General features: G+C 34.5%; 1 protein-coding gene across 9 annotated transcripts in view; it reads left to right on the top strand.

Moving 5' to 3' along the window:
* Positions 1-27,257, top strand: part of LOC142978874 (protein unc-13 homolog B-like) — a 373,594-nt gene that overhangs the window by 310,550 nt on the left and 35,787 nt on the right. For 6 of the 9 annotated variants that reach the window (XM_076123478.1, XM_076123479.1, XM_076123480.1 and 3 more), the window contains 9 exons: positions 379-422; positions 643-733; positions 2,393-2,467; positions 2,568-2,787; positions 5,838-5,970; positions 6,307-6,413; positions 8,140-8,281; positions 8,861-8,987; positions 9,407-9,547. In XM_076123478.1, coding sequence (XP_075979593.1) covers positions 379-422; positions 643-733; positions 2,393-2,467; positions 2,568-2,787; positions 5,838-5,970; positions 6,307-6,413; positions 8,140-8,281; positions 8,861-8,987; positions 9,407-9,547 — 1,080 coding nt within the window. Of the gene's footprint in view, positions 1-378; positions 423-642; positions 734-2,392; positions 2,468-2,567; positions 2,788-5,837; positions 5,971-6,306; positions 6,414-6,563; positions 6,671-8,139; positions 8,282-8,860; positions 8,988-9,406; positions 9,548-27,257 lie in introns of all 9 variants that reach the window. The other 3 variants (XM_076123475.1, XM_076123473.1, XM_076123474.1) reach the window with 3 other exon arrangements.

Raw genomic sequence — 27,257 nt, 5'->3', positions numbered from 1 at the left:
TTTTGATATTCAAATCGGTTATTTCGTGCCCATGTCTATTACTATTGTTAACTATATTTGTATTCGTATTTCCGATAATTCGTTTTAATTCTCCATGAAAACCAATCTGTTTGTAAGTGTTACTTGTACTTAATTTTTTGTGACAAACGTCTCAAGTGATGTCAAATAACTACAGTTTTAATCAACCAGGGTTTATTGAATGTATTAATGAAATAGTATTGTAATAGTACCAAAAGATGAGACATTTTTGATGAATTTGTCACAGAATTTTAATCAAATTGACTTGTTAACTGTTATAATTTTTTTTCAATAAAGAAATGTTAGCGTTTTGTTTTAGTTTTTATTTTGTTTTGTTAATTGTTTTTTTTTTGTTTTTAGAATGGCTCCGGCGGATTCAACGAACAAGGAGGCCGAGGAAATGGGTATGTGCAGACATATACATGGTATATAACAATACTAAATGGTATAGTAAACTAACACAGGCGGACTTAGTCTGGAAAGGCTTATTAAGGCGATGTGATAAAGCTGTTTCTAACTAAGGTTTATCTTTTCTGTAAACAGGGAATTTTCTGTTCACATGACCTATGTAATAATATGTTTTCTCTCAACTAATCTGACCGAGATTTAACAAAACTTTTCTAGGCACCCCGGCGATAACCCCTTCTACAGTAATATCGACAGCATGCCCGACATCAGACCCAGGAGGAAATCAATCCCGCTCGTCTCAGAACTTGTAAGTAACGTTTTAATTTTTTTTATCGATACTAACCTATTTATTATGATCCGATGGAAGTAAGCTATCTTTCTCTCGGGCCGGTTTCAATTCGCTATCTTAATATTGTCTTAAAGCTATTTCAAAAGGGTTATCTAAGGCATAATAAGCCTTTATCTTTATTCAGGGTTATGGAAGGTAGATATTTGAAACTGGTCGTAAATGTTTACAGCTCGCATCGACGTACGCTTCCTGAAGCTTAGTAATATTAGGCGCGTAATAAATGTTTTCTTCTACACGGAAAATTTCCATATTATGTGTTTTGAACAATTTATGGGGAGATTGCTTTACAAAATTGCGTCATTACCTTTAAAATTTTATTTGACATGTAATTTTAGTACCGGTTATTGCACTATAAAACTTGAAATGGCAATAATACGTGAATATAGTATGAATTTCTTCCGCGCATCTGATTCTTATTTAGACTCCACTTTGCCCTTAGATACTAACTAAAGCACAAGATTCTTCTCCCCATTTGTTGTCCAAATAAGAAAAAAAAAACTTAAGATAAAAGGCCTATTTGATCCCTTCTCTCTTCATTGATGTCTTAATGTTACCTGTATTGTGTTTTTCCTTCTGATCTTTACTACTTAGATGGCCTTTAACCTTTTCTTAGAAATCAATCCAATCCTTAATTGTACCGTGTAAAAGACAAACTAGGGGTCACCGGAGCAAAAATAAAGTAGCGAAACCATAGACACCGAATGATCGACTCTATTTCCTGATAAAAATTAATGATGTCATTGCATTTTACCCCCTTACCATGGACCCGCAGGTTCTCAAGGTATTTCTATCCCAATAAAACTTTCTTTTTCTATGCATGCAGTTCTGATTGGCAGTGAAAAGAAAAAAAAATACTAACAAAATTTTAAACAGACCGCGATAACTTTTTCTCTTTTCACTTACTGTACATAGTTTGCTTGCATTTATGAATTAATTTATTTGATTTGGCCTTTGCATGTTTCTGCTTTTAATCATATTTCAGATGTTGGTTAAGTATAAAAGGTAAAGCTACATACTTATACATCCAACGATTGCATAACACCGCCACAGCATACATAATACCTATACAACAAATACTGTGAAAATTTAATCCACACTGGGAACATGCACGTGCTTGCCGATTTCGTTTTCATTGCGAGGCTTCAATATCACAGCAAATATTATTTTTGCGACTGAAAAGTCTTTTTCATCACAACATCAATTAACATGAACCCTCAAATATAACAGTTTTTAAATGTTGTACTGACTTTCACAAATACACACACATTTTTACTTTACACATATCACGCACTTTACAACTATTACTTTTTATAATATAATGTAATTGACCAAAGTTCTAAATAATACTAAAGTTAACTTGAAAAAAGGTAGAACAGATATTTTGGTTAAAGACAAGCTTAAAAAGCAGCTTCTAAAGGCATGTGTAGCTTCAAATTGCAGATGAATTAAGAGAATTTTAAATTTTAGCAAAATATAGCAATTTCAAAATCAAGTAGGTAGGCAATTTAAATACAAGCTTCATTAGAACATAGCAGATTCTAAACTCAGTGCCGTGTACAGACTGAGGATAAAAAACGAATATAAAGTTTAGATGCTAATTTATATATTACTGTTTAGACCATGGCTGCTACGAAGAGAAATGCAGGTTTGACATCAGCAGTGCATCGAGCAACGCTCAATGATGAAGAATTGGTAAGTCTAAAGTCGGATCCTTACGCAGAGCAAAATTCTTCAACAGTTGCACAAAACACTATTTCTAAGTTCCAAATCTGAGTTAGCAAGTCTCTTCCAGAAAATGCACGTATACAAGAAAACTTTGCAAGCACTTATCTACCCGATATCATCGACCACGCCTCATAACTTCGTGCTGTGGACCGCGACATCGCCCACTTATTGTTATGAGTGCGAGGGACTACTTTGGGGCATCGCAAGGCAAGGTGTCAGGTGCACTGAGTGTGGGGTCAAGTGTCACGAAAAATGCAAGGATTTGCTCAATGCTGATTGTCTACAGAGTAAGTGGAGCTTTGAGATGGTATACGGGTTTACTTATGTTATAAACGAAGGGATTTGTTCCATTAACGTATTACTGTAGCGCGATTATCTGCAGTCAGTTCTAACGAGTATCGAGATTTGAAATTTCAAGTGCACTGCGTAAGGCACTGGCGTAAGGAAATATATTCCCTTTCGCCACCCTCTAGAGGCACTGATTCGATTTTCATACTAAATTTCTCGATTGTTAGCCGGTTGTCGATACTCGATAGTTGTACAGAATCGCCCTACTAAATGTTTTGTGATAGTGGAGTGTGAATTTATTGATACTGAAGCCTTTTCAGTTGATTCTCCCCGTTATGAATGGAACCAATTCCCCTTCAATCGTTTTGTTGTACTCCTAACGTGTATCAAGAGAAAGACAATGAATATTGATTTTCAGTTACGCTGATATTACCTTGCTTTTAATGACCTAAAATTAATATAAATCAATTTTCTTTCTTTTGTGTCAATATCTGAGTGTATCACAAAAATCTAAATGCAATTTTTTTACACAGGTGTTATTGAAATGTTATTTATTTATAAACTAGATCCTAAAAAGCATCACTTTGTAAAAAACCTAATAATGTTCAGAGAGTGTGAAATGTTTAGGTTTTTAGAGTTGGCTGCGAAGCGCAGTTCCCTCCTTATTAAACTCAAGTGAGTCAAGAAGCACTTGACAGGTCACTCGTTGTAGACAAGATCTTTGGATACACAAGCCACGCTGTAGAAAATCAATATTTAATGCACAGTCTCTAAGAGAGCTTGTATTTAAAGCAGAAACACTTCGTCTTGTTCAGAGTTAAGTTGGACCGTTCCGCTTTATAATTAAATTATTTATGTAATGTTGAGGCATTCGTCTTTTATGAAGTTAACCTACATTGCGAAGTCTTTGAAGTCGTTAGATTTATAGCTGCTCTATTTGGAGTTTAGGCAAATCCTTTGTGACTCACGAACGGGAATACAATTTGGTTATTAACAATTTAGGTATTTAACTGTATACTAATACGTACATAGGGAAATGTATGTTTATTTATAGATATTTGAGGTAAGGTTCGCTTACATAGAATGGAAGCGCAAGTAAGTATAAATAAAAATATAGAAATTATTCTGCAAATAGAAGTTTCAACAATACTTAGAAAGCATGTGTTCTTAAAAGTTTACGTCTTGATTCGAGTGAAATTCATTCGTACTACTCTGAACATTAATTGAGATCTATTATAGTAAATAATAAAGTGATGCTCTTTTGGAGTGTTAATTGTAAGTTTTTATTAGATGTTTACCTAATTTACTAGATTCTGCTGTCTAGGTGATGTCTATATTAAAAGGTAATAAATGCAAATCAAAAATGTCGTCGTAGTCAATCTTACTGCCATTATTAGTACGGTTGATATGCATGTGTACAATTTTTGCATGAATCGGTCGCTAGACATCCGTGATCAGACATTTATCACGTCCCAGAACACAATTAGGATCATTGGTCAAAGAGACACCAATAGCGACATCACCAGGATCACGCAATTCTAGGAATAATTCATTTCTGTATATTTTATCGTTGTGGTTTTGTTTTCTGTGGTGTTTTTTTTCTACCTTTTTCTTCGTGTTGATTCTGACCTCATATAATAAAAAAGCATGATTATCCCTTTCCCAATTACTGATTTGACCATCGCTTTATCGGTGTGCATGGCTATCGGTGCGATACACAATTATTATTATATTCCAAATTTTATTCCCATGATATTCGGTTCTAGATTGACATTTGCACGATCATGTAGGCGCGCAGTCGTTAGGTGATTTACCGCGTGTTACGAACATTGAATTTCAAATAGAAATCATCGACTGCACGCCATTATCATTGCTAGTCTACACTTTGAAATTATTGACGGTAAAACACGGTTTTTTTACTTTTCCTATTTGTTTTATATTAACAGCTTTATTTTAATTCTTATATTTTCTCTTTAATACAATTTATTATTTATATTCTGAATAATAACGATTTTTTTATTGGAACAATTACAGTTTCTTTGGTGACGTAAGTATATTTAATATTTTCTTTTCACTTCTACACTTATTTTTATGTTTTATTGTTTACACTTGATTTTCTTCTTTCTTTATTGTCATGTGTATGATGAAACATTTGAATATGAAATGTTTTCGAAGTGTGGACATTTAGATCACGTAGATAGGGTTCCGGTCCTGTCATCCGTTCGTTCCTTCCGGGTTGCCCCGCCCAGCGCCGAAACTTGTTAAGCCCTATTTAACTAAATGGTCTGTGTTATGTACTTTTCTATACCCTACTTTACATTCTACACTATCTTACACACCGTTTCTCTTAAAATCGGTCTAGAAGCTTTAAAAACACAAGCGCCCAAACCAATTGAACAAACTTCACGTGTTGTAAAGATGTGCCTGTTAGCAATGTGTGCACGCAATCCAGTGTCTGTCCACTTCTATATTATATGTGGTCCTTTAGTTACTTTATTTTACATATTTTGATTTATAGACTTCCACGTTTCTGTATTCGTTTGACCATGTTTATGTTTTCACTTCTTAACCTCTGAGAACTCCTGTTCTAAGCTTTAAATGCGAATAAAAGTACTGTTTTGTATATATGTCACGAGATCGCAAGTTCCGATCCAATTAAGAGGTAACTGGACGAACAAACTATACTTATACATACAGATACAGAGGGTATTCATTTAGCAATACAGATCTGACGCTGTTGGATAAATTGGCAGTTTGTTGGTACGCTAATAGTATTAATAACCTGCCAATAATTAACGAAATGTGATTGCGTCGGATTGTATTGAATTTATTGATCAGGCGCCGTGCTCAGATCCGCTCCGGCCTGCGCCGCTCGACGTCGATGACCTGATCAGATCTGACGTTTTTGTTTCAAACTTTGTTTTATGTATAAGTTAGAGTCTCTTCAGGTTGAGGCCGAGAGTGGTCGTAGCGGGTGTGGGCGCGGGGCGGGGGGCCGTCCCGGCGCATCCCGCGGCATACGAGAACAGTATTGGCACCGCCTGATCAGTGTGTTTCGCAGGGGCGGCTGAGAAGTCTTCCAAACACGGCGCCGAGGACAAAGCCAATTCTATCATCACAGCTATGAAGGAAAGAATGAAACAACGAGAACGAGATAAACCTGAAATATTCGAACTGATCAGGTAATGATACTTCCAAACTTTGTGTAATTATGTTTCTGTGTGTAATTAAGCTCTTGGTTCAGCATTAGCTATTAATGCGTCGGATTAACAGGTATATGTTTCTTTTTTCAACTAATAATATCCCACGCAATTATCACTTAGTTATAATATAATAAATGTTACACATAAAAATGCAAGAAATATTGCACTTAACACTCACTTTACCAGTGCTGTGTTACCCAACAGTGTCTGCAAAGGAGCTGTTACTGACACCGAACACCTAAACCAAATTCAAAAATGTTATCCACTTATAATGTTATTGGTTATCCATGGCTGACACGAATGTGTATGTAACAGACAGGTGTTCAGCATCGAAGGAGAACCGCACTCGGCGCACATGAGCACAGTGAAGCAGTCAGTCCTGGATGGCACGTCAAAATGGAGCGCCAAGATCGCCATCACAGGTTCGATGACGCACAGTGTTTATTAACTATTCCCCTTGCAGGATTTAGGTGGCGGTCGCAGTCGTCGGTCGTACGTCGAAAGGCAACGTACCACACAATACAGACACAACACTAAATTGCTTTCAATCTTTCGTTTCATGTGGCGGCCAGGCGGACTTTTAACGTCGACCCAGACACTCACATTGACAGTCTAGAACAGGCCAAGCAAGTCACTATAGAAGGAACATCAAAGTGGTCTTGCAAGATCGCCATTACAGGTTTGCGGTGGTCTTTTGCGGCTACGAACCGCACGCTCGCAATTTTGATACTATTAGACAGACTCTCTTCGCCTGAATTCTGTTTCCCTTGTTTTTGATATCTGCTTAAAATGTTTTTATTTTCGTAAGTATACGTAGAAGTATCGCGAAAATTATGTGCTAATTTGAACAGTAAACGCTTGTAAGCAGCTTTAGCAGATATCAAAAAGAAATCTATTGCATATCTTACTTCAAATACTTACCCAAGAATCACGGTCGTTAATGCACCGCCTCTAATCACTTCCATCGATAAAACGTAGCTTGATTTATAACCATCAACACTAAGGAAATTCCACGAATCTAACACTTCACTCAACTCTGATATAATAATAATACAAACTCAATGATTCTTGTCACGCACACAAATTTTATACTCCCTGAACACTGAAACGACACAATTTGAACCACGTTCATTTATAATGATTGCAAAACCACAACCCGGCAGCACGTCTGCTAAATTGACACAAATTGCATGAGAGTCACAAATTAACAATAAATGTTACAATTATGAGTGGATTGCCAAAGCCGTACGCCGTAACACGTGGTGACACGGTTTCACATACAAACATTAACCCTTTAATTTTCAGTGCGACGACGATAGAATGATACTTTTACTTCAGTAGTCGTGAATGAAATTTTAGAAGGAATAAAGCATGCCGAATGAAGGACCCCAATTATCCCGAAATTTCTACCTCTCTACTGTTACTGCCAATAACTTTTCGATTCGTGAAAATTCCAATACCATTAGACTTGATTCCCGCGCATATCTTTATACTTCTTCTTTGAAACTTTCTTCTTGGTCGAAGTTTGCATTAGAAGTTGCGATAATGTAGGCGCTATGTTCAAGTTGTTTTAGAAATCGAATTTGGGCATAGATAAAAAGTTTGGTAGTTTGAAGCTAGTGTCTTCTTCTTTGACCCCGACCCGTTCTGATCACACGAAACCCTGTTTATAGATTTCCCAAAGGTTTTAGCACTGAATGCCTTGTTTGGTAAGTAAGGTAGAGGATAATGCGGTAAGGTTATCTTTTAGAATAAGTTTAATCAAGCATTTTGGTGAAATTACAAACGACGAGAGATCGAAGCGGACAGAATAACATTTCATGAGATACGATAGTTACAAAAGAGCCATGAATATGAATGTATATTACTTTCAAAAGATTTACCAGAAATACGTTTGCTGGAATTTACTCAGCCGTACCGGAGGGTTTTGGAATAGTCTGCTATATTATTCTTATTATACGTAGGGACCAACTGAAGCGGAATATATGAAATATTATTTCTGTAAGCAATCTACTTTGTGGGAAAAAGTTGTTGTTTATGAGGTCCCACAAAATTCTCGGTTTTGGAGTACGTATGATTGTTTTGCATTATTAAAATATTTTGTGTATAACTTTGTAATGAAATACTAAATTGGCCCTTCGCGGGCAGTTATTTGCGCTCAAGGGCTCATCGCGAAGGATAAGAGTGGAACTTCAGACCCCTACGTTACCGTCCAAGTTAGCAAGGTCAAGAAACGAACGAGAACTATGCCCCAGGAATTGAATCCAGTGTGGAACGAAAAGTTTTACTTGTAAGTACTTTTAACTTTTGTTTTAAGATTTCATGCTTCTGCAATATATCTAAGTCTTTGTTTTTGTGTATATGTTACTGTAAAAGCCCGAACGATGGTAAATCCTAAGATTTTCCGGTATAACCTAAGATTTACCAACTCGCTATGGTAAAAGTCCGAACAATTCTTTTAATTCGAACTTTTACCTATACTCACTTGATGATGTCGAGATGTCGCCGGAGCCCCGCGCCCTACCACCTAACCTACCCATGTCGCTTTGCCCAAAACTCCTTCTTTATAACTATGTCACAGTATATAATTATACCGTGAAATAGTTATAAACATAGTTATGAAGGAGGATTTTTTTATATATCGTTTTTAAACTCTGGCTTGTTCGGACTTTTACCATTGAGAGTTGGTAAATCTTAGGTTTTACCGGAAAATCTTAGGATTTACCACAGGTCGGGCTTTTACAGTAACATATATATTCCCTTAAAATTTATTTGTTAAGTTTTTTGTCGGAGTCTTAGATGTTCATCTTCTCGTGAAGCAAAGTTTCGTAACTTCTTAGAATTCTACTGACAGAGATATTTGTTACAGCGAGTGCCACAACTCGTCTGATCGCATCAAAGTTCGAGTATGGGACGAAGATAACGACTTGAAATCGAAACTTCGACAGAAATTGACGAGGGAATCTGACGACTTCTTGGGCCAGACGATCATCGAGGTAAGTCAATTATTTACGGCGTGTATTCCTAACTTTATCCCGTTCAGCTTCGTCGGCGCGTTTAACGTAATCCCTAAACAAAGTTAACTTGCTCCAAGTAATCTTGCAACATAAATTCATCATAGTCTCATTGCGTATATTCTTGACAAGTGAAGTATGATGAAAACCACCCGTCTTTTCTATTCTCATAGGTAATAAATATTTATTAGAGGCTGAATCATTTGTCGGTATTTTATCCCTCGGTGCTTAGTTGTTTGAATTTACGTTGTTTCTTTGATCGTTCTTCGAATGTTTTTGAGATCAAATAAACTTAAAATCGTAATTTATACAATAATATATAAAGGCCTACGGAAATGTTGACTGAGGAGCGATTTCCTTGCCAAGTTGTTGAAAAGATTTTAATATTGTTGGAATTTTAGGTGCGGACTCTTTCGGGCGAGATGGACGTTTGGTACAACTTGGAGAAGAGGACAGACAAGTCGGCTGTGTCCGGAGCCATCAGACTGCACATCAATGTGGAGATTAAGGGTGAAGAGAAGGTCGCACCTTACCATGTCCAGGTCAGTGACTGTTTATTGACAGCATTTTAAAACCAAACATCAAGATACGAGTGTACTTTCATTAGTGAACGATTCACTAAAGCAACAATTCACGTTTTATCTATAGGACTAATTTATGCCTTAATGCTGTTGCACAAAATGCAACAGGAAACTTTGTATACACGAAAGCAAGAATATGTAATAAGCCAACTGCTTCCGCGATAAAACTATGTCGTATTTCACTCGAACGTACCTAACGTTTTATAAACGATATTTCTTAATTCACATGGCAAGTCAACAGGTTGGCCAAAGCATTGGCACCATGCCCCTTGGACAAAAGCCAGCAATGTCTCTAATTACTCGTTATTTCACACAATTACTGAACCTGACGGCCGTAATTGGATATTGTTTTGTAATCATTTGTCGGCTTTCTTTTGAGCCAATGTTGGAACAAATTAACTTGAGTTTAATTACGATTGTCTGGCGGTTGCTAATGAAATGTTTGATTGTATTTCTATCTTCATTTTGAAATTATTACGGATGTAAATGTACGGGTGTGTGCTCATATACAATATAATTTAATGTACCAATAATAATATGTGTAATAACAACGGCTATTGCTTAGACTAAAGATAAAAACGATTTTAAGTTCATTTGTTGATAAAAAGGTCACTTTTTATTCTTAATTTAGTATTGTAGGTAACATCGCGGAGTAAAAACCTAGTTCCAAATTAAATCAATTGAACCCGAAGCCGAACATTTTTCGGTCGAATCGTTCTTTTATACCATTAATTCGAATTACAGCGGCCGTTTATTACAGCCCGAGTTCAATTCTGCGGAGTACAATCAAATCTAGTTGTCGAGCTTTCGAAGGTTGACTACAGCCTCCACCAGATGCGAGAATAGAACAACTTTTCTGAATAAATGTGAAAAGTTTTTGTAGCAGGCTAACTAAACGAAACTGCTAGCTAATGCAAAAGTATAATTTCTTGGTTACATTTGGGAGTCTAGGGAGTACGGTGACCGAGGCCACTGTTGTGATGAAAATAATTTAAGCTGGTTATTTTATGTCCACTGTATGCCTCCGTCGGGAATTTTAATGCTTATTTTCTGGCCAACTTTGTGTTGGATGGTTATGGTTGACGGAATTTAAATTTCTTTGTGTAAAGTGAAATAAATGTGTGCAATTTTTATACACTGTAAACTACTGCAGTTGAAAAATGTAAAAACTATTTTTCAATCCTTTTTTATTAAACTACATTGAAATGACTAGATTTCAGCGAAATGCTAGCAATAAAATATCCGATACATATAAAGGTCCACGTTTCCAATAACTGTCTGCCTTAAAAAAAATGGTCACATCATTCGTCAGAGCACTCGCCCGTAAATCGGCAGACTTGTAAAAATATCACACTCAATTTCACTTAGGTCTTAGCTTTTATTTAAGGCTCTATTGACAACAAGACGTGACAATTTCGTCAATTTAACGTCAATAATTTGTGAACCTTTCAAGTGCTATCGTAAATAATAATAAAGTAAAATGTCGAAGCGCTAGATCGATGGCTATATTATCAATAGATTCTCGAAGAAAATTGGACAGTAATAAATAGTATGAGTGAATAATGAGTTGCTTTAGTGTCTTTAAACGAAGATAAACAGCTCTGCTTTGTAGATAACGCGGTGCTATTTGTTAGTTACGAATTCTATTGTAGTAACAATAGCGTTGAATCGTTACGGAGGCTTGGAGACAAAGAAGGAAGTGTAAATCGTTATAAGTTGTTTATTACGAAACATTTGTGACTACATGAAAGATGCATAAAGAAAACCTTAGATGCCATATAAATAATAGATAAATATGCATATCCTTTCAGCTTTCATATTAAGCCATTTAAACGTTATTAAATGCAATATCTACAGCATAAAATGTTATGCATCTCCCAATTTCTTGATAACTTCAAAACTCATGTCTCGGTTATGTATCAAGGCATTCATAAGCCACCTCAACAGACAAGGCATATTTAATTAAAACTTAATTAATTTACTTAGATGTATGTAACTTTGCCACATTATATGTACATTGCGTTTAATGAAAATGGCTCTCGCTGCATGAATTTTTAATTAAATTATGCTATTCATTACTTTTATAATTTTAGTATAAAAGTTGAGGTTCAAAATCATGGCTCCCGGGTTGTAGATAGCTTCATTTTGTTACGTTTAAAAGGACATAACCAACGATTAAAAGAAATATTCGGTGTATTTCGTTTATCTGCTTTCATACCAACACACATGTTATACCTAAAACCACACTTTGTTTGTCCTGATCAAAAATTGGAGAAGGTGGGATATAGGGAAGAAATGTTATTGGGTCCTTCTATTGGGAAATATTCTTTAATTTAAATTTAATTTTACTATTATACTCCCTAATGTTTCGGCCAACAACTAGACAAAGAACTCTAGTTCAATTGATATTTTCCTTCGCGTTTAAAACTCGCGTTTTCACTCTAATAATACATAATTATGTACATAAATCGTTACATACAAGAACTACCTCATAAACTGTCAACTATCTCTAACATGGAGCAGTGGTGTGACGTCACAAACTTTGTAATATCTGTCAAGTAACGATGTAGATATTGAACTTAGAAGTTTCCGCAGTTTAGTGGGGAATAGTCGAACGTCGAACTCGCCCGTTACGTCATTAGTTCTATCGTGCAAGATATGGAGTGCTATACTTGAAGTAAAGTTTTATAACTCTCGTATGAAGAATTTGAGATTCTATTTTTCTGAAGCGCGGTTGTCCACAACTATCGATAACCGGCTAGCTATCGAGAAATTTTGTGTGAAAATCCGATCAGCGCCTCTAACAGGCGTCGTAGGATTACATTTTGGCTATTCATTAATTGTCAAACTTAGTAAATCAACAATTTACAACCCAAAATAAATAGATTTTGTTCACTCATTTCGTGGCCTACAATATATAATGTATGATATATTGTATATTTTTTAAAAGGAACCTAATTTATTTCGATCCCAGTAATAACACAGACATCTACGTTAACCAAATACAATCCTTTTAAGAAAATAACCAGCTCTCGGAATGTTTAAAAGTACTTTTAATATTTGTCTCAAATAATGAGCTCGCTTTAATCGAAATTGTTACGAAATAGCCAAGCGTTATCGATTTAAAACCCTTTCATTTTGAATTTCAAACGTAGACATTATCGAGAGATTTATGTTCCTTATCGTGGCAATATTCCGTAATATATTATTGTAATTTTATAGAGTAACAGTGAAGTAGAACAGCGAACTTTGTTTTATTTTTTCAACAATTTGTATCTCAAATGTTTTCTGCAAACGAATGCAGTTATAAAGAGTTGTAACATTTACACAAAGTGCTAATACGGGAAACTTCTGAATTATCGCTACGCGACAAATTGCAAGCATTCAGAGATTTTACAAGCACATAAAGGTGCAATATAAGAGGAAACTTTGCTTAAAATGTATGCAGAAAGTTTGTCGGTCCCGCTGCATGTCCTCGCTAAATCTCGCTTCCAGGTGATGCAAGTATAATTTTGAAATAGTAAAGGACGCCCGTCCAGCGCTCCAAGATTTTTACCCCAACTCCTCCCTTAAACTAAATGTTTGCACAAAATATACTTGGAAAGTCGTGAACAACAAAGTTCTGGGTTGTGTTTGAATATTAATATTGAATTTCCTACAAAATTTCCCAGTTATTTTAGCCTGAATATCGGTTTTAATTTATGTAATATTATTAGCTGGAATCATTTTGACCGGAAGAGCTATCGTCATCATTAATTCTTCAACTTTTACGGACACAAACGGAGTTTTCCGACGTAATATTTAATTTAATCTTGGAAACAAAATAAGGAAACTTCCACACAAATAAAGATCAAGTTTGTTGGCTTTGAGTTGGACGAAGTTTTGTGGTTAGAATAGATTCTACAAAGCGAACCAACCTCTTGAATGAAAATGTATGTACGGTTTTGAGTTGGACCGTTTACAAAGGGGATTGTGCACTGCAGATGCACAGAAATTCGTAAGATGTGTTGTGCCCTCGGGATCAAATTATGAGATAGCCTCTGACATCGAAAGATGGTACTGCACAAAGGCTTAAGAACCTGTCAGAGCCACTCGAATATTATCAGATGAGAGCTATCTAAGGTAGATGAAACTAGTATTTTAATTATACGAGTAGTGCCTTGAGAAAATGAAAACTTTAATGAACTTATTCATTGTTGTTCCTTCATAAATATCTTAATTGGAGACGATAGTCCACAACTTTAACAATTACTTAGTTATAAAAGCGGGCGCAAAGTTATATTAAAAACGCATGACGTAATTTCATCCTTACTTTTCTACTTAATTTCTTAGTCGGGCAGAAATACTATTCTTTAAAGTTCCCGGCTCCCATCAAAGTAAAATCCAATGTTATTAAAACTTGCGTCCTCGGGCCGCTTGAGAAGTCCTTTCCGCACCTTTTTACATTTTACGGACCCTGCTTTCAGATTTTTGTAGAAAAAAATCCGCTACGGCTTCTCCCGCGAGGATTGTCCCTAATCATCCAGTTTTACCTGCAAACACTTAATTTATTAAAATTGTTTCCTTTTTACGCCACTGGGTGTATTACGTATATTTTTTTACGAAATTCATATTTGAAATCAAATGTTGAAATCGTTTGAATAAAATTACTATGCATTGACATGGCATACAAATAAATGTAAGAATGCCGAACTTGTACTGAATAAAGTTTTAAACAGTTTATAACTTAAATTCAATTCAATAACATTCACCAACCAAAAAAAAAACTAGTAATACAAAATTTATTCTTCATTACTTTGAGCTGACGAAACTTACTTCTGTTCGCTATAAAATGTAGCTCAGAGTTTTAAGTCCAGATGTACAGTCACAAGTGTAGAAGAAGTACAAACTAAATAGGTGCGGAGAAATGAGTTACAAACTTCGTAATTCCCGCACGTATTTTGCAAAAGGAGTTAGTTTGATGAGAAAATTTCTAAAACTACCACTGTACACTACTCTTAGTGTGACATATTTTAATCGCAATTTAGGAAGGATTTTCGTAGAAAGAAAACACTTCTTTAAAATAAAAATTAGGATTGTTAAAGACGCTGTAAAGGTTTTAACGTTTTACTTAGTAGATAATGTTAAAATCAGTTATTAATACTCATTATACTAAAACTACAAATTATAGTAAAATAAATGATTGCTTAAGTAATTTATAACCGATATCTTTTTAAATGCAACTTAAATTGAATTTATGACAATGCTTTCATCTTTGTTTTTGATTCAATTACATTATATTATGAACTACTGATTAAGTTCTAAAATATTTAGTAAATAACTTAGATGCATACAACAATAATTCAATGCATCAACACGTAAATCACGATAATTTAAAATACCTGCTTAAAATTTAAATATCTTAATTAGGTTTACCCTTGCTTTTCTCACGCGAGCCAACATCGGCTTGTAATTACAAAAGGGTTTAAAAAAACTTTTTTATTGCTACCCTTCACTAATTTGTTAAATTTATACACCCCGGATGTTACATGGAGTTGAAAGTTTAAATAAAAAAACCATAATGGCCCCTGAAACGTGAAAAAAATGTATTTAATATTTTATGTAAGTCTACAGCGGTTTAGATATAGTCCAACAACTTAGTAGAGAGCCTTAGCATGCACGATAAATCTAGACTATAAAATATTATTTTGTGTGTATCCTACTATCCTACTAATATTATAAATGCAAAAGTTTGTGAGTATGTATGTATGTATGTACATATGTATGAATGTTTGTTACTCTTTCATGCCAATACTACTGAATCGATTACGATGAAATTTGGAATATAGGTAGCTGAAGACCCAGAATAAGACATAGGCTACTTTTTATCCCGGAGTTCCCGAGGGATCGGGATTTACACGGGAAGGGTTTCAACGCGGACGCAGTTGCAGGCGGCCTCTAGTCCAAAATAAAGTACCTGTATCAAACAGGCCACTATCAGTTGCCTAAGCTTACAGGTCGCAGAGCGCTAAATTAAAAAAAAATATACTCCGAACCTTGCATACAAGGCTCCCTACTAAGTTGACGGATTATGGTACAAAGTTTGTTAAGCTATTTAAATATTAACAACTTCTGATGTCGCTTGCGTAGTTTGAGAAATATTTGCGGGAATTTTAAGCAGCTAGTTTAAGTTTTAAGAATATGGTAATGACGGAAATATGCGTAGTTACTTAGAACACTCAAATATTTAACTAAAAGTGTACTTTACCAGTTAGTAAGAGAATATAATAACTAATTATTTCATTACTTTAAAATACTTCTTATTAATTAGTGGTAAAAACCAATTTAACACTAAAAACATAGCTATGTGTATATGCACATGAAATGTATTATTATGTATTCAAGTTATTCACATTTCCCTATGAAGTGCAGTTATAGATGACTGAGTTGTTTTTGAAAACAGAAAATACTTGCGTTCTTGCATTTTAGACAAAAAATTGGCATGAAATAAATACTTCGTTCGAATAGTTGAATATTAAGTCACACGATAAGAAACGAAACATACAGTCTAACTATACATACCTTCTATAGGTTCAGAGATAGTAATCGCATTTACACGAATGTGTTAACACAATTTCACTGTAATCAACGTTACTAAGTAATAAAGGTCGTAAGCGACAAGATCCGAAGCTCAGTTATGTTAATTGCAGACTAACGTTTACAAATGCATGAATTCAAGTACTGTACAATAATGAGTTTGTAGGAATTTAACACTTAAATTGTTGTTGTATAAAGCACATTTTCCGTTGAAGACATTACAGTTTTGTTTACCTTGAGTCATGTAGTTTATCTGTATATTTATTTTATAACTAGCAGATTGCTCCGACTTCGTCCGGGTAGAGTACAATGTAATCCCGTTGATTTCGTTCCTGCGGAAATTTCTATCCCATCGATCCTGTACAAACCTTGTCCTGACAGTAACAAACATATTAAAAATAATTATCCAATTTAGTTTAGTTGATCGATTCATTTTTATTTATAGAAATGTTGTGCCTTAATGCGTTCTATACTTAATAAACGAATATGGTCTACTTTTTAGGTATCGATTGCAAGCTATTTTCGTAAATAGTTTCTAAACGATGACTATTATAGTTTTATAATATCACCATCACAATATAAAGTAGAACTAAAGGTCAAGTATACAAATAGAATATTTATATTTGAAGTAGCCATACTTCACAATCAATAGATATAAAACTTTTCCGTTATCGAGTGACTGACTGATGGACAACGCACAGCCGAAACTACTGAGTTCAGAAAGTTGAAATTTGGTATGAAGATTCCTTAGAAAATGTATAGAAGTACTAAGAGAGGATTTTTGGAAAATCCCATCTGAATGGGGTGAAATTGCATGTGGGCAAAACCGCGGGCGGAAAACTAATGCTTGAAAAATATAAACTTAAAAAATATACGCATTTCACTACCCACCGCGTTGTAATTACAACAGGCACAATAAAAGCAAATAAAGCTTAGTACTTCTCCGTAAAAGTCTAGCCTTTCGTTTTTCAAGTAAAATAATGAGTGCGAATGAAGTTAATTAAAATTTTTCCTCCATTCAACTTGAGGGAGGCGACGGAGTCAAATTGCTCGTTTGATGGTGATTTGAACATACGTAATGGCCCGAATAATAGTCACAATTTGCTTCAAGACACCACCTTCAAACATTTCCCGTTTTTGGTACTTTTCCGAATGAAAAACGTGTGAATTTTGCACCTGAATTTTAGGTATGCTCAATTTAATTCAATGAGTTATATATTTCTGTGAGGGTCATAATTTTTTGGGTCACATCGTTAGTGGTAGATGTAAATGGAACTGCGACTGCGTGTTGAAGTTGAAATATTTTGAGTTGACTTGTAATTTGTGGACGTAAATTGTATGTTGTAATATTCTGGTACATTTCCGGTGTTGAAAATTGTCTTTTGAAAAAGACAAACGGACAATGAAAGCGGCGTGTTCGTCGCATATTGAAGTATTGCATTTTGAACCGTTATAGTTCCGGATTATTGTATTTTCAGAAAGAATTATGTAGAGTATAGACACACGTTGCCCGTTGAAAAACAAAATGACACAATTATATGCAACCGTACTTATTAAAAAATTATCTCTGTTACTCTTCCACTCATACATTTAACATGACGATAGTTGAATACCAGCGATGAAACAAAGGCCAGTTGTTATTTTGTTCACGAGATAATAGACTGAAATGGAGCTGTGCGAACTAGCTAGTCCTAAATAATGTCAAAATACTCGATACCTTATTGTTAAGAAACTCACCTTCCAAACGACCTGTCCATAAATAAACAAGGAACAATAATCAATTACATAATGCGTTTATTTAGCAGCTATTATAAAAGCAATAGGGTGTTAATGTTCCGGCGAAGTATTTCTCGTTAAGCTATCAAGTGCTCGGAGGTAATTTAGACTTTAGACTTAAATAAAGTAGCGTCGTTTTACTTCGTATAAAATGCTGTAGCGTAATGTTCTTTCGCAAGGTTGTGTACTAAGAATGTTTAAGTCGTTTTGTGGGGGGCTAATATGGAAATTGTGGGAAGGTAATAAGTAATGGTGCTTAAAGTGATTAAGAAGAGACTTTTAAATATTTAATCGTGGTTTTATTCTTAGCATTATTGAATAATTAAGTCATTAACTTTTAAATACCTGTATTTAATAAATTATTTAGGAAGTTTGAGATTCGTTTCGTTGTTAAAAACTCAGAAAGTTGAAATCTACTTTTAAACCTCCACGGCTATCACACCGACTATATTGCATAATATATATTTTTTTTCAGATACCTTACTCAGATTCACTTAGTAAAAGTTGCCAATCGCACTTAGCGCCTATCCAGCCGTTGTCCCTAATTAATAGCTTTCTATTTCTATTTCGTCTTTGTATTTTTCAATAATTCTAGTTTTTCAATTCGGCTTGCTCATGCAAACATACAATGTCCACTTGTAAATAATAACAAAGAAACATAAAAACATAACGAACTATACAATAAAGAGATGAAACCTTTTATCCCAGAGCCTTCTATCTTTTTAGGGCTAACTTCATTTCTTAATTACATCTTAGCCTTTATGATAATGTTCACGATAGTTCCCTAGACATATAAACCTAGGTATAAAACCTTCATGAGAGTACATAACAGGCTCTTGTACTATTGTTGCTATAGTTATGTACTAGGCTTTATAGTTGTTTGTTCCTGAGTACTTACTGTTTATTATTCGCATAATGTTTGTGCGTAGTTTTTATATGTTGATGTCATCAAATAATTGTCTATTTTATTGTTATAGTTTTTCAAGTATTTTGTGTGGCATATAAATGATCGAAGAATCTTTTTGTGTCCTCTAGTAAATCATGTTGCAAATGGCATAAATTGGGTGTATTATTTTACTAGCTGCGCTATCTCCAAGTATAACTGCTCGTGTCATAATAAAAAGCAATGTTTGAAAATGTTCGATAGTATATTATATTATTGAAGGTCTTCTTAAATAAAATTACTTAAAAAAATACTTAGACATTTTAAAGAACTATTGAGCATAAAATCACGGTAATACAACATCGTTAAATATTTAGTTTGTGCCGAAATAAATTCTCAAAAGCTGAATACCAATTGGTTCACTATCTTCACAAATACAGTACAATATGAAAAGCGGTCAATGACTGCGGTGAAGCCTATCTGTATAACGACTTAGCACAAACCAAGACGCACTGTTTAACGCGGCCGCAGAGACTCTGTATCAAACCACAACTGAAATTGCTTTGCCGCTTGATTTAATTCTAACTACACCCACGAAACAAATAAGAGAGAGCGAAACTACAAAATTTATTGTACAGAAATCTCGTTAATAATGTTTACAAGAAGCAATGATAGCTAAGTTTAAAAATCATTAGTGTCGATGCAGAGATTTTGGATTTTTACTTCAAGTAAACAAACACCTTTGACTTACGAAATATATATTTTGGGGAAAGCCTGTAAAAAGTATTTAAGAGGTTTAATAGTTTTCATCACATTCTAATAGATAGTAAAAAAACCGGCATTGTTTTTTTGGCTACATATGATAAGGAGTATTTTGAGAAATGAGAATTTACTGTTGAAACATCAATCAAGATACTACGTACATAACCATAATTTGCCAAAAACATCAAGTTCAAGTTCTTAATATTTGATATAATTTTCGTTACACCTTCGACTATTCAAATAAAAAATACCATTTTTGTAGTTTATTTCCGAAAGTCAACAATGATTATTTGAGCCTAAAAATTCAAACATCCAATATGTTAAGCTAGTGTAAATGGAACGGTCCACAGTGGCCAATAAAGCCATCAATCCATCAACGGTCCGTGGACCTCGACTACTGTCATGTGCAGTTATGCACGACGTACATATTGCATGGCTTACTAGGTAGCAGAATTTTGAAGCGTAGAACTTTTTAAACCTTTTGTTTAGCTAATAGAGTTAAATTATATTATAAATAATTGACTCCGTATTAAAATAATTTGTTTAAAACACTAGTAGCCCGTTCCGGATTCGCACGGTTCGCATAATTTTTTTCAATTTTTTGCAGTTTTAGTAGTATCGTTATTTTTTTTTCCTTGCTACTAAAATAGTGTATTTTAATCAGTATTAACGTAGCATTTAAATTACAAAATAATTTGAAAAATCAGTCCAGTACCATTTGAGCCAATTCGTTACAAATGCACACAAACATACTTGCATACAAATTTTTCCTTTTTATAATATTAGTATAGATTTTTACGTCTTTATTAACATAGATTTGCTTTCAAGTTAATTTTAATTGTGAAAAAATATTACTACGATATTGTGTTTACTTTTCGCCTCTTGATGCTTACGATGGAAAAAACACATACAATAAGAATTCAATCACAAAACTATGAATAGTTTATTCAATAAGACGCTATCGTGTAAAGCTCAAAACAGTCATAAAACCGTCAAGATAATAGCCACGAGCACATAAAACTATAACCCTGAAAAACCCGCGGCAGTAACTACACATAACAAACGTCAGAGAGAGCATTTAACCCTACAGTAACACCGGTATAACCACTTATGTACGTAATTGTAGCACAAAGGCTCTAGTGTCGCACGCTACCAACTTTTAATTGCATTACTTTAACCCCACCGGTTACTAGTTTTTAGGGTTACAGTATGTTGTATAAAAACCCGTATCGTAGTGAAAAGTTTAGCACTAGTAACAATACAAAGTTTTTAATAGGTTTTGTTTGTGACACGGGTCTTTTGATAGGTGTTTCCAAAGAAATGTGTATTACGTAAGTTGATGTCTAGTTTTCGAAGTATTTGTCTGTTTGACCTGAAAAGGAATTGTTTGTATCAAAATCAATACTTTTATGAGTGTTCGCTTTTTGACTGTAAAAGTATTTACGCCTCTGTACTTTTAATAAAGGAATATTTTCGCCGCCCGTAAAATAAAATCCTGAGTGTCGAATATTATGAATTCTGTTTTTACAGTGTACTGTGATACGGCAGCATTTGTGTCATCAACTAAATTCACACCAGTGAAATTTATCTGAAACAATATTTTTACAAAATAAAACATAAATATTTTGATAAAACTGAAACAATTCGTTTGTTAAAATCATAAAATATCTGATACAAATCCGAATTCAGCCTTCAAAATATTTAAAACGAAACGTCGCCCTCGTTTTAAAATAATAATGAATGGATGAAAATTAAAATTTTACTTTGAAAAGCGGATACAATCGGAAAGTTCAGGAAGAAATACGTTTTAATATTTTGGAGGGAGGTAACGAACCAATTATTGTACTGACGCTGAATATTTAATGGCTATTGTCTGATAAAAGCATTGTCCACTCTATGGCTTAATGGTGACGTGCCCTGCACGTAAATGGCTTACAGGTCTCGCCTTCCAACATCTCCGTAGATAAAGTTACTTTAGATAATTTGCTACAGAATTTTAGATATCGCTAACTAAGACTCAGTAAATTACTCTAATTATATTTTAGTATAATTACTGCAATTTCGTAATTGTTTCAATTTTCTTATACATTTTAAGTCGAGTCAATTTTCCCTTTTGTGGTTGTTAGTTTATTCCAGTCAAGTTGTTTTCTTTTGTCGCTCGCTCTTCAGGAAGGAAGCAGATTTATTGGCTTTCCAACTTATCGAACTTATTCGGAATTCAAGGCAGTTTGACTTTTCGTACTTATCACTTTCTCTGTGTGTTCGTTCGGTATATTTTGCTAGCTTGAACTTTGCATTAGTATAGATGTTTGGAAAAATACAAACATCTTCAATATTTTCCACACTTAATAATAAAAATAACGGTTGAAAATATACGGAATCCGAGGCGTTTTCTACCTAAAACAAAGGGCACATGAACACAAACACAAAACCCCTTTATGTAATGACACGAATTTTTCACAACAATTCACTGATTACACATTACATTAAAAACTCCTTGTAATTACGTATGTAACATGAAGGCAAACTATGTTTGATGTAATAAACATTAATTAGAAATTATTGACTTGATCTATTTTCGTTTGAAGCTTCGACCAAAGTCGATTTGATTTATAAACAGGATGCATAAGTTTAGCATGTAAGTATAAATGACCAAGATACTAATTAAACTACATTTCAGTTCCCAAATTCTTAAGCCACAAAAGTTTTTTTTTAATATTTCGTATTATTTTAATGAGACCCTTTATGATATATTATGACTTATTCTCTGCTCTTAGCCAAGATGTGCCATATTATATAATTTCTGTCCTCGTGTAACTGAAACAAGTACAACTACTACATTCGCAGCTTAACACATCCCAATATGCTTTCTTACAATGTAAAATGCATCAGTCACCCTGTTGAAATGATCTCATCGAAATTATCGAAATTAGCTTAATGAAACATTTTCTCATTCAGATAAGCGTATTTAGTCAAAGATTAGTTTTCGTCAAGTACCGGTATCTGCTGTCGGTCCGTAGCCCGTGGAATTAATGGAGGGACCCGTTTTTTCCTCATACTTAAGGTCTATGGGTATTTTTATGTGAAACGCTGCGCCTTTGAAACGATGGTGCTTCTATTGCATAGAAGGGTATATTATAGACAAAGTTGGCAGGACGGTGAGCAAAATAAAATTATAATTTTCGTTTCCAGTTAGATTTATTTGGAAAGTTTTGAAATAGTTTTTGTTATAAAGTTTTGACTGGTTCAGTGATCGCGAGTTTTCTTATCGTACGGAGTTACATTCAAGGATCAACAAAGTCCTATAACATATTCATACATACATTTTGTACCTTTTGTACAACATACATATCGCACTCCCGGTGCAACACTGTCACTTTTGTAAAAAAAAAACAAATCTATAGATATGTTATAAAGTCATTGTTGTGTGAAGTGTCAACGTTTTAAATGCTTCTCCTGAAAAACTACATTTTTGCATAAGTGACAGTATTGCACCGGGGATGCGATATATTTATCATGTAGCATTAGGAGTTAAGAATATTTTTTATTCGAGCTTGTTATATCTGTTAAACGCTTTTACAAAAATTACGCTTAATTGTTTTCGGAACCTTGAAATTTATACTGTCTTTGTTTCTATCCATTCTGTTTCCGAATATCGATTGAAATACATTCTCTTCCTCAGACTCTGTGGTTCAATATCTCCAATACATTCATGTAACAGAGTTATGAGGAACATTCTGAATGCATCACGCATCCCACTGTTGTATCAAGTTATTGGATTGGTGTGTCTATTCCTTCCGAGAATAAACGATACACGCACGTGACTCTCTGTAAGCCTTCTGCCACTATATTGAATCAAATCCGATACACTCTACAAATAAACATACTCTTTTATACCACAACAAATTGGTTTTAAATGACCACCAATAAAAATGTCAGAACTAGGGCAATTTTTCTCAAGTACCGTAGGCAAAAAACATACCATCACAATGCGTGTCACGTCGGCTGCAAGACTGATGTAGTAATTGCTCTTGGTAGCACATTTTTTTTATAAAAGCTTCGTCCCTAATTCTTTTTATGTCTCTGCTGACCGTACCAGGAAAAACGCGGCACATTTGAGCCTTGGCTTGTTTTATGACGGCCCTAAAGCCTCGGGCTTGATGTATTCAGTATTGAAGGCGTTGTGCATTGATGAAACACTTGGTATTTAAACGCAATGGTATCGTGGCTTCATCGCGTGCAAGCCAGTTCGGATTATTGACACTCCATTTAGTATTTACTTGGCTTCGAGGAAATGTCTTCGTGATGTTTGATGGAAGACTTTGAACACAAGAAAATACTACTTTTCTCTTCTATTTTATTATTGACAAAGATTTAGATCAACTTAAGTATTACAATTATTGATAGGTTTTTAGAGAACTAATTAAAATCAAAGTTTCATTTATATTTTGTGTGATATATTTCCATCACGTCGATTTCCATAGGGCTTAAAAAAACAAAAAAATCCAGTCTTAATGACAAACTACGGCTCCAAAAAGCAATAAGACTTGTGACTCTCATGGGATTTAAATAAAGGCCGTTGTTTTTGACGAATCTACGCGTACGTATACCGTCCATCCGGATCCAATTTACGAAAATAACCAGAATACCTTCCACCTGAGCTCTCCATGTCCATTCTATTATTTATTTAACTGACAGTACATTTCCGCTCTGGTTGCCGAAACAGTGGCGCGACAAATTTGTTGTCGCTACGGGACTTAAAAGATTAATGTCCCTTAATTTCCTTAGCTATAAATCCTTGGTGAAACATGACTCTTCCCCATATTTTATGGGAGTACTGTCATCTTGCGAATAAATAATATATTTTGGTTGATATTCTTCCTGTTTGAATACCTGCAATGTGTTTAGGAAATATTATTCGAACAATATGACTGTAAGTAGTGGTAGCTTCATTTATAATACTGGGTAATATTAAACAATGAGATAGTGTGTACTAATTGTAGTGTATTATAAAGAGTATAAAAGAATAATTATACGCAATGAGATAAAAGAAATGAGTTTTATACATAGCAGAAAAGAAACAAAATGGAAGCACTGGAAAAAGAAAGGTTTTATTTTTGCGTATAATATGCTTTAGATATTTTTATTTCTTCTTTATATTATACTGTTAAGAATAGTTATTAAAACTATTATTACTACGGTTTTAAAATATATATAATTATATGGTATGTTGACATGCAATAGTAATTGTCACTATATGGTAACTGTCAGAAATATTGCACGTAAGAACCCCTAAACGGTTACAGTACAGTAAATTACAGTTTAAGGAAAGTCTTATGCGTCATATTTATTGGCATATTACATAGTATACTTATGACGCTTAGTTTTAATAGAATGGTTAATCAATATAAATAAATAATAATAAATATTTTTGGACAACTCACACACGGTCATCTGATTCCAAACTAAGCAGAGCTTGTACTATGGTAACCAGACCACTGATAAATATACTTATATACTTCTAAATACATACTTATATAGATAAATTAACATCCAGGCTCAGAACAAATACTCGTGCTCATCACACAAATATTTGTCCCGGGTGGGATTCGAACCCGCCACACGCGGCACTACGGTTATTGCGGCGAGGTGACCGCTTAAACCACTGCGCCAAACGTGCAGTTTACTTGATAACAATATAATAATATTTAGAATGATAAAACAAACAAACTTCAATCGTTCTCAAGGACAGTGATTCATTAAAACGGTAGTCACATAACGCGTAACATACGAAAAACTTCAGCAAGTTTTCGCTAAATTTGTATTCTGAGCCTGTTACCAAATAAAATTCTTGTAGTACGCAGGCCATAATATAACAAGGACGTGTTAGATTGCCACGGGAAGGTTTTTGTACCATCGAAAAATCAAAACGCAAATTGCACCAGTTATTTTTGTTATCTTTGCCGCAGTTTGTTATTTTTCCTTTTACACCTTTGGTTTTTGTGTCGTATTTTATGTGTTTCTGTGTGAAAACACAAGTGTTCGATATTTTCCTGTTTATGTCTCACTTACAAGGTTATTGTGATCGAAACTCTCTTGTTTGCTTTGAGAAGTCGAATTTGATCTGCTTTTAGACGTCATTTGTTGAAGTATGTTAGGCATCTGTTTATTTACTAATCAATTAAAGATTAACCTACTGGCATAAAAAATATTGTACTGATGATGGGATGAAACTTTGAAATAGAGCAATTGTATAATTGTATTGTTATTTATACTGGTTATGCGATCTAGAGGTATCTCTAAATCGCATAACCAGTATAAATAACACCCTGTAAATATGTATTTAAAAACTAGTTTGTAGAACAAACCCATAGCTTTTCCTCAGACTCACCATAATCATCCATCAAATCTTATATGTTATAATATCCTAAAATGTACTACGTTTTGTTTTGTGTATCCTTTCAAACAAATAAATAAACACGGGCAATAAACTCAACAAAGTCTGAACAAACTTCGAAAAAACAACGTTGTACTATGTAGTAAAAATATCACACTCGTTCATGACATATCGAGTATGTTAAAGTATGGCATAAATCAAGTTCTGTAAATAAATACAGGGTGGGCCACGGAGTTTTACGAATTTAAAATCGCTATAGCGTTGGAACGGGGGACGGGAGCGGAGCGCGGGAGGTGGGGATCTGTAGCTCGGGCTTCGGAAATTTAGTCGCAATGGAGCACTTTACGGGTGAACAGCTGTGTTCTGTGTAAAAAATTATTACAAAAATGCTGATTTGTGCGTTATTTTTCGACGTTCATTTCGCTCTTACTATGGATGCATGATTTAAAACAGTGTCCGAGTGAAAGTTTGATTAGGGCGTGAGTCAGAAAGTTCGAGGCTACCGGTTCGACCCTTAATCAGAAACCTAAGGGGCCCGAAAGGACGAAAAGGACAGATGAAAACATACACAAAGTCAGAGCTTCCGTACAGACCAGCGAGGGAATTCTGTGACAGTAAATACTGAGCGATTCACAGCCTTGTTGGGCAATTTATTTTTCCCGCAACTGTCAGAATTTCGAGGGTACAATAGTGCGACATGGTTTCAACAAGATGACGCCACTTGCCATACCTCTAACGAGAGTTTGGCTGTAGTAAAGGAGATGTTTGCTGGAAAACTCATTTCGCGCCGAGGTGACTTTCCATGGCCACCGAGGACTCCGGATTTAACTCCACCAGATTTTTTCCTATGGGGCTACATGAGCAATAGAATCATGAAAAGTAGAGTCTACAATAATAATCCGACCACGATTGCAAAGTTGAAGGCCATTATCCGCGAAGAAATGGCCGCTATTCCGCGCGCCATGTGCGAACGAGTTTATGTCAATTTGAAGTCGAGATTCTAAGAATGTTTGCAGCGAGATGGTGCGCATCTGGATAGTGTTATTTTTGAGAAATGATTTTCCCAAATGTTAACTTCAATTTAAAAATAAATTGGTTTTAATATTACTTTTGTTTTTTTTTTTATGAATTTTTCAAATTCGCAAAACTCCGCGGCCCACCCTGTATATAAAATTTGTTTAGAGCTTCAACAAATATTATCATAAAAATATACAATAGAAGAATATACGAATAAAATAAATACCTGCACATATTTTATCTTTTTGATGTATTCTCTG

Source organism: Anticarsia gemmatalis, chromosome 15 (genome assembly GCF_050436995.1).
Source record: "Anticarsia gemmatalis isolate Benzon Research Colony breed Stoneville strain chromosome 15, ilAntGemm2 primary, whole genome shotgun sequence".
Lineage (NCBI taxonomy): Eukaryota > Metazoa > Arthropoda > Insecta > Lepidoptera > Erebidae > Anticarsia > Anticarsia gemmatalis.
Note: the sequence above shows the minus strand (reverse complement) of the source record. Positions and strands in the feature narration are given on the sequence as shown.